A 12,702-nucleotide genomic window follows, 5' to 3' on the forward strand; every position below is an offset into this window, starting at 1 on the left:
GAAGGGCTCCAGGCCATGTTTGGCCCATCATTCTAAGTTCTGATTGGCTGGAACACAGCAGCAAGTTAATCTATCGGTCAGAGTGTCTGCTCCCTGATGCTCAGTGCACATCATAGCAAGCAGTTGAGCAGCCTTAGAATATTATTAGCATATTATGCTTTGATTGATTGAATGGCCAACTGGATGACTGGACACTTAGCATATTAGGCTTTTATTATATGGGATAGCAGAATATTATTCAGCCATAAAAAGGAATGAAATTCACAAGCTACAACATAGATGAACCTTAAAAACATCATGCTAAGTGAAAGAAGTCAGACACAAAAGCCCACATAATGTATGATGACATTTATGTGAAATACCCAGAAGAGGCAAACCCAGAGAGACACAAAGTCAGTTAGTGGTCGCCAGGGGATCAGGGAGAAGAAATACGAGCCCTTGCTAATGGTTTGGGAGTTTGGGGAAAGAGGATGATAATGTTCTAAAATTGATCCTGGTGCCCTAGCTGGTTTGGCTCAGAGGCCTGTGGACTGAAGGGCCCTGTGTTTGATTCCGGTCAAGCACACTTGCCTGGGCTGTGGGCTTGATCCCCAGTGTGGGGCATTCAGGAGGCAGCTGATCAATGATTCTCTCTCATCATTGATGTTTCTCTCTCCCTCTCCCTTCCTCTCTGAAATCAATAAAAAATATATTTAAAAAATAATAATAAAATTGACCCTGGTGATGGCCGCATAACTCTATATACATATACTAAAAACCACTACATTGTTCTCCTTAAAGGGGTTAGGTTTATGATACATGCATTACATATCAATAACGATGATGAGTGTTGTAAGAGGTGAATAAGAAGCCAGGAAATGAAAGAATGAAAATCAGGAAATCCCTGGCTGATTTTCCCAAAAATCTGATCTCATCACTCCCTCTGTTGTCACTAACCACACAGTCTCTTTTCCTCCTGACTTGTCCCATAACCCAGATTCATAGGGTGTCCTGTCACTGCCTTTCTTCTGACAACCACTGTTCATGGCCCGCCACTCCCACTTTCTATTATTGCCTAGAGCCCACAGAAAAAGGTCCACCTCCCCCACTCAACATGGACTCATCCTTCTCCCGAATTTCCTGCCACTCCCCAACTCAGGCGCCTGCCTCCGGCCAGCCTTCCTGGCCCGCCCTGCCCAGACCGCTTCCCACATAATTCTAGGTGGTTTGCATTTCCATGCAAGCCTCTCTCCCCCGTACTGCCCTTCCCTGCCTGACACCTTATCCAACCATCTCACCATTTTTTACCGCCAAGACCAAGTCCCATCTTCCCCACAAGGGAAGGCCTTTTCTGGATCCCAATGGAATCTCATCTCCAAACTCCTAGCAGCAAATAGCAAATGGTGTGAGCGGGTCAGGACACACAATGTTCCTCATACGTTCTTTTCTTTTACTATACAGGGCACTAGTCTCAGCTGTGATCCTGCTTGCTGCTTCCTCTCAAACTCTTAAAATGCTCAATAATGTGTATTTTGTAAATGCTGTACCCCTGGCAGAGTCCTTCCATCTGAATTTTGTATCCCACAGATAACATTGCCTGCTGCTGCTCTACAAGGGACTTAGAGAAATCCACTGGATGGCTTTTCTGGGGGCCCTTGGCGGCCTCGACCCTCAGCATGGCTGGCTGTTGTGCTTAATGACAAGAGGCCTAGGCTCTGAGGATGAGCTGCCTGAATCCGAGTCTCACCATTGCCGTTTGCTTGCGCTGTGTCTGTGTGTAAGTTCCTAACCTCTCTGAACCCCTCTACTCCTCCGTAAAATACAAACAGCTGTGCCCTTGTCGTTGTGCAGATTAAGTGGAGCAGGGCTTGGGAAGAGCTGGGCACCAGCTAAGGGCTCAGTGAATGTTCGCTGTTATCACAGAGTTACTGCGATTCACACCACCCATGCAGAATCCAGTTCCCTTAGCTTTACAGATTCAGAAACGTAATCTTATCAGGGGGCGGTCCAGCTCACATGAAACGGTTCCACATTACCCCAAAACCCCCAAGAGGCCAGGAGAACCAACTAGATTATTTAGAACAGGACGTGGTCCCCACTGCTTCAGAGAAGGCACGTCCTTCTCCAGCGTGAAATACCTGAGACGTGATCTGGGTGCGTGTGCCACCCGGGAGGAGGGCGAGGCGTCCGGTGAATCACCTCCAGGCGGCGATAGAACAGCCACCTCTGAGTCACCACAGCGCCGCTGTCACCGGGATCAGACTCCCACGTGACCAGCTATGACATCTGGCCCACTCGCTGCAGCTGGGGTAACGCTGCCTTGCCTGACTCGCATACCAGTTTCTCAACAAATATTTGTTAAGAAGACACGGGTTCCTCGGGCAAGGCAGGTTTAACATCATCAAACCCTTTGGGCGGGATTCATTGGGTGGCTGCGTTGCTGGTATGAGTGACGTTTTATCCCCCGATAGAGACACCTTGATGAATTGCAGGAAACCATCCTTCCTCAGAGGCCACATGTTTACACGTATTCCAGCGTGCCCCCTGCCCCGCTTCCCATCCGTTCTCTGTGGGACTGGCATTCCCCGGCGGCTACAAAAGTCACAGTGACAGTGATTGCCCGGTGACATTCCCTCTGCGCAGGGGTCAGAGCACACCTTTCTCCGGAAAGGTGTTATCCTTTTGGTAGGTTTGTTGCATGCAATTTAGTGCTGCATTAACCATTTCAGTTTGCAGGTCTTCGGGCAGCTAGGTCCGTGGTTGGCAAACTGTGGCTCGAGAGCCACATGCGAGTGGCTCTTCCACAAAATACCACGGCCTGGGCGAGTCTATGTTGAAGACGTGGCGTTAGAAGACGTTTAAGTTTAAAACATGTGGCTCTCCAAAGACATTTCAATCGTTGTTCTGTTGATGTTTGGCTCTGCGGACGAATGAGTTTGCCGACCACTGAGCTAGGTGATGAGGTGGCCAGGCCTGCAGGTCTCTCTGCGGACCTAGCTGGATGCCAGCTGGATGGCCCTCAAAGGACAGCCAGGCTCCTCCAGGGCAGAGGCACGGAGCCAGGAGAAGAGGGGTGTCTGCCCACCGCCTTTGCCGAAGCTGAACGGAGTGCCTGCCCGGACTGGCCCGCTGTGGGCAGGCTGGGTGGTGGGTGCTGGGTGAGACCCAAGGGAAGGAAGCAACCAGCTCGACTTCCTGCCTGAATAAGCTTGGCACGCCTTCCCTAACCTGGCTCCATCTCTCATAGCCCCTGGGTAAAATGCCTGCTCACCTTCCTTTCCCCACAGTTTCCAGAAACCAGCAGGGAAAGGGTTCACACGTGCGGATCGGAAGCTGCCTTCGTGTTTGCTCATCCCACGGGAATCCTAACACTATCTCAGCAACTGTGTCTCAGCAACTGTGTCTCGGTTTCAGAAGTACCTGCCCCACCCACCTCGTCCCTATTTTCCCCTCCCCCGCCCCCTCCCATCATGTGATTCTCTTTCAACAAAACCGCCCTCACTGTCTACTTTCCTGAGAGGTGGCAGGGTGGCAGGATCTTAATCAGATTTCTCAAGCGAGTGTCACAAGGGTAATGCTAAGTATTCCTGTCTTCTCTCTCTCTCTCTCTCTGGCCTCCCCTATAACATTTCCACAAGTTCTAACCTGGCATGCCTCCTTTTTGAAGCCAGAAATATGACAAATATTCAGATAAGCCCAAGGAATTTAAAGCACAGACAGGTGTGTGGTGGGGCGGGGCGGATTCAGGGGGTGCTTGTAGGTTAGGTGTGTACACTCCGGGCTGCACCTACCCCGCGCCCAGCATTCCGGGCGTGCTGAGGTGCCATCCATCGGGGGAAGGAACGAATGCATCCTCTTGTAACTACTGCGATATCTCCATTCCTCAGGGAACATGACACTCAGCACTCAGTGTAAAGAACTTCTTACACTTTAGGATTTTTTGTTTTCATGTTTAAAGAACTTACAGGGAGGCTCACTTTTCAAGTTCAACTTCTGTAGGTGGGTCTCTCTTCTATTTGGGCAAAAAGAGCTTGGGGTTGGAGTTAAACCCATTTCTGAAGCCCAATTCTGTTGTATCCTGAAGATAATAACAATGAGCAATGTAAGAGGCTGTGATGGTTAAATGCGGTAACTGACATTCCTAGAAGGTGGTGGAAGGTGGTGGAAGGTGGTGGGGATGGGAATGGGAGAGGGGAGGGAGGTGTGTGAAGGAGAGCTGCTTCATCTGTTTGCTCACCCCATGGGAATCTTAAGACTTCAGAGGCCTGAGAAGGAGAGGGGGGCTGCATACCTCTGCCCAGCCAGGGTTCCTCCCTACTCTCACAGTCCTGACTTAGCCCTCTCATGCGTGGATACTTTTTTAAAAATATGCTTTTTGCCCTTGCCAGTGTGGTGCAGTGGATAGAGCATCGGGCCAAGTACTTGAAGGGTAGAGGGTTCGATTCCCAAGCAAGGGCAGTAGCTGGGTGGCAGGTTCGATCACTGGCCCCCATGGGGGCACATTGATGTTTCTCTCTTTCTCCCTCTCCCTCCCTCCCTCCCTCCCTCCCTCCCTCTTTCTTCAGTCCCTTCCACTCTCTCTAAAAATCAATAGAAAAAATATCCTTGGGTGAGGATAACAATAAAAAAAAGTGCTTTTCCATTTTCAATGCTGTTTTGGATCCCACACACCAAGTGAAATGCCAGGCCTCCCTCACAAAGCTCTAACGGGCCTGCCCTCTACGAAACGCTCGGCTGGTGCTACAAAAGCGCTTAGCAACTCGTGAAGATTCCAGGGCCTCCGAAAACTGGCAAGGGTTTCCGGGAAATCACAGGCAAAGCCGTTTGCCGCATGATTAATCCTGGGTGGATGGCCCGGAAGAGCACAGGGGTTTGCAGCACGCCGAGGCCTGCAGGATCTTGCCCAATCAACACTCCTGGAGTGCGTGCTTTGGAGGAGATTTCAGAGCGAGGGTGGTGGGGCTGACCACAGAGGAAAATGCCAGATGTGTGGACCACGGAGGGCCTTTGAACCCTCTGACTCCACAGAGACAACACTGGGGACCAGATCATAAAACTGACTCTCCGAGTACAACACTAGATGAGGTAGGCAGATAATTCATCACCATAATGACCCCCAGGCCTGTTCCTCAACCAGCGCCATCAACAGCCGGCTCAATGCAGCTATTCATCCCCATGCAAGTCGCTTCCCCCATTATCCGCAGACAAAACCCCTGGGGCCTCGGCCAATCAGCATCCAAGCGCAGCCCCCTCATCCATAGCCTGGAGGCAGTTTTTTTCAGACAGGGCTTCCCACCAGCCACCCTTCAGGACTACCTGACACTAGCACTAGGGAACTGAAGCGGTTTAGGGATAATTACAGCTTAACCCTTTCCTGGAGCAAACAGAGAGTGCCGCTCAGCTGCCTGCTCCCCTCCGACCTCCTCCCCCATCTCGTTCCCCCCCAGCAGGGCTGGGGTACTGCTCCGTTTGGGACTTCCCACACCTTGAACTCAACACCTTAACATCTGCACACAGTCTCGCCAAAGAGGAAAAGTAATTGCACTGCAGAGGCGTGCAGGGAGGAGAAGTGACAGAGACAGGGCCACCACGAACAGCCCTCGGGCCTGCGGAGAGGGTTGCTCCATCTCTCCAGCTCGGAAGCAGGCAGCTGGGCACAGAACACCAAATCCTGTGTCACTTCTTTTGGGCCGGGCATTTCTGTCCTTGCGTGGAATTGCAGGAACCTCCTCCCTCAAGCCACTCCCAACGAGAGGATTCCTCTGGCCCTGGGACTCACTGAGCTGGTCCTCGGCTTGGAAAACCTAAGCGTTTACCTTCCAGAGCTCAGCTCAGCAGCCTTCGGTTCTAAAGATCTCTAGTTAAAGGAGAATCCCTTCTGCCAATATTGAGTGAGCAAATACTGCGCGCCGGACATTATTGTGTCCTTGGGAACTTAAGATTCTCTGGGGGAAAACAGATGATAAGAAACCAAGGAAAAAAGTAAACTACTGACGAACGTTCTGGGATGCCGCCCACTGGGCCGAAAGGTAAGGAATGAGAAGAGGACCAGCGAGTAAGGAGAGGGAGAGGGCGTGGAGCGAGGCAGATGACCAGCAGTGCCCCCATCATCAGACCTAACATACTTGAACTCTGAGGTGTCACCAATGCTCACGTCGGCATGGGAAAGGTTGCACAAGCTCAACACAGGATCTCAAACCAACTTCAACCTCCGGTCCCAGCCACCCTCCATTCCCCCCTGCTACTCGGAGCCCTCCACTCCGTCCTTGCCTCCCACACCATCCTCCACACAGAGGGTCCCCAGGGATGGGTCCTGAGTGAGTCTGGGGGCGCACAAGTTGGCAGCCCCCAGCGGGGAGACCATCGGCTCCCAGGGGGAGCCCTCCCCCCACGCCGGCTCTCCTGGATGTCCCTCCCCATCCCATGAGCCCGCTCTCCTTGGAGGGAGGCCACGGCATTCCTCCAACACGCGGGCCTGCAGGGAAGCCCAGTCTGGGCCGGGAAGGCTCCTGCTGTTCCCCGTCACCCGTCACCGGTCCTCTCGTAAGCTGAGCTGAGCTGAGCAGGGCATGCCAGGAGGTGGGCTGTCTGTGAGGGAGACCCCCTCTACTCCTCCTGCTCCCTGCTGCCTGTGGACTCGGGGTCTCCTCCTTGCACTTCATTCAGCTTTCTTTGGGTCCTGGCACCCGCTAAGCGCTGGCTGCCTCCCCTTCTCACGGGTCCTCCAGACTCGCAGGCACCCCCTCCCCGAGCCCCTCTGCTCTCCTAGGCAACCTCAAAACACCAGGCCCGGCCATTCCCGCAGGTCCGGGCCCCGAGGTCCCCCCCAGCAGCTGCGGGGAGGGAGCCCCACTCCTCACGCGGGTCTTACCTTCTCCTGCCGGAGCCCAGAGCAATGCACTCCCGCAAACCAGCAGCAGCACCGGCACCGGCACCTTCCACATCTTCTCCGTTGGCTCGTTCCCCTGGACTGGCCCAGCAGCTAGTTTCTGGGAAGATCCACAGGCCCTGGCCTGGAGGAGCGCTCAGGAGGGGGGACTGGAAGGCGGGGAGCAAACGTCCCAGGGCAAGCGGGGTCCCCGGCGTCCTCCGGCCTCGGCTGCCAGCGGAGCAGACTTTGCAGCGGGAGCTGGGGAGGGAGCCGGCATTTATGTGCGGGAGGCGGGCGCCGGGTAAGGTGGTCTCCGGGCGGCGGCCCGCCCTCTCGCTCTGTTTGGCCGGGCGGCCGCGATGACCTCAGGCCAGGTTTAGAGTTTCAGGGCCCAGCTGCGGGCCTGCCCGGGCCCGGAGGCCCCCGCCCTGGCCGCCTCGGCGTGTGTGTGCTCTGCCCCCCAACAGGAAGGGAAGGGGGTGCGTGCCACAAGCAACTTCTTTTTAAGAAGTTTTTAAACTTTATTTATTCTGTTTTTTAAGTGCAAGGCACAAGCCTAGTTGGTGTTTGTTTGTTTTTTCTTTTTTCTTTTTCTTTCTTTCTTTCTTGTTAGGAGAAGTACACGGTGCCTTGTGTGGCCAGTCATTTTAGAACCAAGCCTGGGATTGTGCTTGTAAATATTGGAGTTGATGGCTTAAAAAAAAAAGGTGGCGGTCCTCGTCTGGGTGGGCAGAGGAGGCTAAATCGCGCCCTTGTCCTGAAGGGACTGGAGGGGGTGGGAAGGGGTGGGGGTGTGTGGGAGGCCGCTGGCGGGAGCTTGGCAGGGTTGGTGGCTTTGGCACTTTGGGGGCGGGGGAGGCTGAGCTCTAGATGCGCCCTCACGCCTGGCTGTGAGGCTGGGGCCGGTGCATGCGTGCCGGCAGCCTTCCTGGTCACAAGCCTGTGTCGACCATTTAGGGTTTTTTAATTAACTTACTTATTTTTAAAGGTACCGAAAGGGAGAGGGAGAGACACAGAGAGAAACATCACAGAGAGACACACACACACATCCGTTGGTTGCCTCCCTCATGAGCCCCACTATGGGCCAGGGATCAAGCCTGCAACCCAGGTACCTGCCCCCTTGACCGGAATCGAACGCAGTACCCTTCAGTCCACAGGCCGGCGCTCTGTCCACTGAGCCAAACAGGCTAGAAGGCTACCGCGTAAAGAGTTTTTATCTTCTTTCCTTCTGAACTGTTGGGATTTTTTTTTTTTTTTTTTTTAAGGAGCAGCAGTGGAGTGGTAGTCTCTGTCCCACTTCCAGATGCCACGGGGTGAAAATGGGTTGTTTTCAGATCCTCGCCCCAGACTGACGTATGCAAATGGGCTTCATCAGGAGAATCCCCAGGGGAGACTGCTTGCAAAGCTCAGATTCCTGGCCCCACCCTTCTCCTTAGGAGAGCCTTTGGGAATTCACATTTGGAGCCAGCGTCCCCCAAGGACCCGCCCAAGGGGATATTTATTGCTGGTTAAGTGCTGGTGCAGCCTCCTCTGGTCTGCGGGAGGGGAATCTGCATTTCAAAGACCCCCTGAGGCCTGGACTAGTGCTCTCCTGCCTAAGGACCTGGAGGGAGAGGTCTGAGAGCTGCTTTCAGGGTGCGGGAGCCCCCTCCTTGGTGTGGGAGAAGGAGTTCTCCTAGAATCTAAGAGGAAAGGTGTGGTCCAAACCACATGACCAGCGATGTGCCAGGGGAGGAAAGGTCACCCTGGGGGCCAGGTCCTCACCTACAATTGATTCTCCCTTGCTAGGCATCTGGAGCTTACCATCCTAGTGACCGTCAGCACCAGGCCCGTCTTCCTTGCTCCCCTCGTGTCTGCCAACAGCACAGCGATGTGTTTAAATGCTACCAGGTCGGTCACCTGACTTTGTGGTAGAGGATGGAGAAGGAGGAGGTGACAGGAAGTTGCACCCTGTTGGACGCCATCCCAGGGATGGGAAGAGGGGCCACAGAATCTATGGACAGGGGCCCAGCGCTGACTGTCTGAGTAATGGGGCAGAGCGGCTGGACCTAGTTGGGGGGCGGGGGGAGGCTTCTTCAACAGCAGAGTTGAGAGAGAGGGCGCTGGGCGTGGCACAGGGTGGGAGTCAGGGCGCACGTGGGTGGTTTGGGGTGGTAACTCGGGTTTGGAAGCCTGGGTGAGACCAGCCCGGAAGAGGGAAGAAGGGGACAGGCAGGGAACAGGCCAGCGCTTCCTTCATTCTTGAGGAGCAGCTTGTGCTCCTGAAGTGGCCACGGAGACGGTGCTATCTCAGCCACGCCTCCAAACAGCCCTGGGTCAGGACCGCTGATAATGCTTATCCTCTGAGTAAGGAAAGGAGCTTCCAAAGCACCATGGTTTCCCCAGGAGCTGAGAAGCAGGCCTCTGGGCTGCCAGAGTGGGGCTAAGAATTTGCATGTCTAACAAGTTCCCAGGTGCTGCCTACTGGTCCTGGGGCCCTACTTTGAGAACCACTGGGTTAGAGACCACACACATCATCTGAACCTCCAGAACCAGCAGTGGTGGGGCCACAGTTCCTCTATCACAAGACTAATGCACTCTCTCTCTCTCTCTCTCTTTTTCTCTCTCTCTCTCCCTCCTTCTCTCTCTCTTAAAAATATATTTTTGTTGATTTCAGAGATGAAGGGGGAGAGAGAGAGAAAGAGAGACAGAAACATCAATGATGAGAAAGAATCTTTGATCAACTGCCTCTTGCACACCCCCTACTGGGAATCAAACTCTCAACCAGTCATCTGCCCTGACCACAATCGAACCTGGGACCCTTCAGTCCACAGGCCGATGCTCTATCCAAAGAGCCAAACCAGCTAGGTCTGCAACTTTTTATTCTGACGTCATTTCAGATTTGCAAGGAAAGTTGCAGTAGTCAAAACAGTCCCACATGCCTCTGCTCCAGATTCCCGGACGGAGTGTTTATGGTTAGCCCCTGTGCCTCATCCTGGGCTCTCTATGGATGTGCATTTGCATATTGGTGCTGCTCTGGCCCACCTGAGCGTCCTGGTGCTGTGTGCCCTCAGCCATAGCTACTTGGGCGTGAGTTTCCCGAGGGCAGAGACATTCTCTTTTGCAGCCACGGTAGGAATTGAGAAATCACGAAGTTTAGTATTAAAACAACACTCTTGCCTGATCCACAGTTCCGTATTCCAATTTTGACAATTTTCCCAATGGTATGCCCTTTATAATTTTTCCCTTCCCAGAATCTAACCCGGGATCGCACATTGCTTTGCCGGTCCTGTCTCTAGAAGATTCCAGAATTCTGCTCAGCCTTTCTTTTTCTTGAACTTGATGTGTTTTGTTTTTTTTTTAAATCAATCTTTATTGTTCATATTATTACAAAGGTTCCTCATTTCTTCCCCCCTTCACCAGGTTCCCACCCCACCCTCCGCCCCCTCCCCACCCCCCATTGTCCTCATTCATAGGTGCACAGTTTATGTTCAGTCTCTTCCCCCCTCCACCACTTCCCCTTTCCCCCAGAACAGTCAGTCCACTCCCCTCCCATATCGCCAACTCTACTACAATGAACAGCTATTATTGTTCATCAGGTTTTTCAATCTCCTTTTGTTGTTGTTGTTGTTGTTGTTTTTTAATTAATAAACTTTTACACTTCTAAGAATAAATTTTAAAATCTAATAATTTTAAACCTTGTTTTTTTTCTGCCCTGGGAGTTGAGAAGCAAACTTATTTACATGTAAACTTGCCCTTAGGCTATCAAAAGGTATAGCCACTCAAGTGTAAATGGACACATTGTTTAAACATAGCTGCTGGTTGGAATTGGATTCCCTGTTCTGGGTGGGAAGGACTTGTCTTCCCCTTTCTCTATTAAAATTAAGGTGTTAGCTTTAAAACCTCTTTTTGGCAAGAGACCTTAAACTTTCAGAACTTTAAATTTTTCAGATAGTAAATCAGTTAATTAGCATTTTCTAAATTCCATAATACCTCCACATGCCCAAGGATACACTTCACACAAAAGACATTTCCAAATAGATCAATCAACCTCATCCAGGCCCCACACAAGGCACTCACAGATCAACACCCCAGCGTTATACTAACTCAACACATCCAGATCTAAGCCTTCATCACTTGATTCAGCAGACCCTCAAGTTCCCCCAAAAGTTTCCAGCCATGTCTGAGAGGCAGCCGTGGGGCAGGGGCAGGCAAGGAGTGAGCTGTTCCGGGCCTGACTGCTCTGGGCCTGGCCTCTGTTGCTCTGGTCTGTTCCACAACCAGCTGCTCCAGGTCTGGCCACTGCCGCTCCCGGCCTGGCAGCTGCTGCTCTTGGCCTGGCTGCACCTGACCCGGCTGCTCTGGGCCCGGCTCCTCCGGGCCAGGCCACTCCGGGCGAACTTGATGTTTTTTGAAGACCATGTGCTAGTTATCTTGGAGACAGTCCTTGTGTTTGGGCCTGTCTGACCCTTCCTGGTGAGGAGATGCAGGTATGCCTCCGTGGCTGGGTGTTGGAGGCTGCATGTTCTCAGTGAGGAGGCCCAGGCAGGAGGCCTGGTCCCAGTGCCCTGAGTGTTAACTTTGTCCCCTTGGGAAAGGTGATCTTATCCTCAACTCAGAATACCCTACCCTTCACCGCAGGTACACAAAACAGGGCAAGACAATGCTTCACCTTGGGACAAGAGAGTTTTCACCCCGGGGAATGTCCCATAGTAAGACGAGATGGCCCAGCTGCTGTGGCTCTGTGGTTGAACCTATGAACCAGGAGATCACAGTTCAATTCCCAGTCAGGGCACATGCCCAGATTGTGGGTTTGATCTGCAGTGGGGGGCATGCAGGAGGCAGCCAATCAATGATTCTCCCTCATCACCCATGTTTTTATCTCTCTCTCCCTTTCTCTTGCTCTCTAAAATCAATAAAATTATGTTAAAAAATGGGATGGTGCCGAAACCGGTTTGGCTCAGTGGATAGAGCATCAGTCTGCGAACTGAAAGGTCCCAGGTTTGATTCCGGTCAAGGGCATGTACCTTGGTTGTGGGCACATCCCCAGTAGGGGGTGTGCAAGAGGGAGCTGATCAATGATTCTCTCTCATCGATGTTTCCAGTTTTCTATCCCTCTCTCTTCCGCTCTGTAAAAAATCAACAAGATATATATTTTTAAATGGATGGCTAAGGAGCACCTTCTCTCACCAGTGGCAGGAGGGTTGCTGGGCAGATGCTGCTTCCTCAGGCAGGTACAGAGGTGACCTACACCCATAGAGGATGTGAGCAACAGATTCCTTTCTGGCGTGCTCCTGGGTGAGTCTGTGCCTCCCCAGGGTGAAGGCCCCTGTCCCGCCCCCTCCCCGGGGGGATCTCCTGCCAGCATGAGGGCCCCTCACTCATCCTGCTGTAGCTTAAGGACCAAGCCCAATGTAGGCCCGCCTCTGGAACCTGCTCCATAAGTAATTGTGAAAGGACACCTTAGGGTTTTTTAAAAAATGTGTTTTTGCCGAAACTGGTTTGGCTCAGTGGATAGAGCGTCAGCCTGCAGACTGAAAGGTCCCAGGTTCGATTCCGGTCAAGGGCATGTCCCTTGGTTGTGGGCACATCCCCAGTAAGAGGTGTGCAGGAGGCAGCTGATTGATGTTTCTAACTATCTCTCTCCCTTCCTCTCTGTGGAAAATCAATGAAATATATTTTTAAAATTTGTCTTTATTAATTTCAGAGAACGAGGGAGAGGGAGAAGGAGAGAGAAACATTGATGTGAAAGTGAAATATCAATCCACTGCCTCCTGCATGCCCCTTACCGGGGATGGAGCTGGGAAATCAGGCCGGCAACCTTTCAGTGCCTGGGACAATGCCAGCCAGCTGAAGCACGCCAGCCAGGGCAG

General features: G+C 52.6%; 1 protein-coding gene across 3 annotated transcripts in view; it reads right to left on the reverse strand.

Moving 5' to 3' along the window:
• Positions 1 to 7,162, reverse strand: part of PDPN (podoplanin) — a 28,082-nt gene extending 20,920 nt beyond the window's left edge. Inside the window, exon 1 of one of the 3 annotated variants that reach the window (XM_045585190.1) lies at positions 6,856 to 7,162. In XM_045585190.1, coding sequence (XP_045441146.1) covers positions 6,856 to 6,923 — 68 coding nt within the window. In that variant the 5' untranslated portion in view covers positions 6,924 to 7,162. Of the gene's footprint in view, positions 1 to 6,850 lie in introns of all 3 variants that reach the window. The other 2 variants (XM_036446485.2, XM_036446483.2) reach the window with 2 other exon arrangements.
• Positions 7,163 to 12,702: the final 5,540 nt, after the last annotated feature.

Source organism: Pipistrellus kuhlii, unplaced genomic scaffold (genome assembly GCF_014108245.1).
Source record: "Pipistrellus kuhlii isolate mPipKuh1 unplaced genomic scaffold, mPipKuh1.p scaffold_m20_p_2, whole genome shotgun sequence".
NCBI classification, from domain to species: domain Eukaryota; kingdom Metazoa; phylum Chordata; class Mammalia; order Chiroptera; family Vespertilionidae; genus Pipistrellus; species Pipistrellus kuhlii.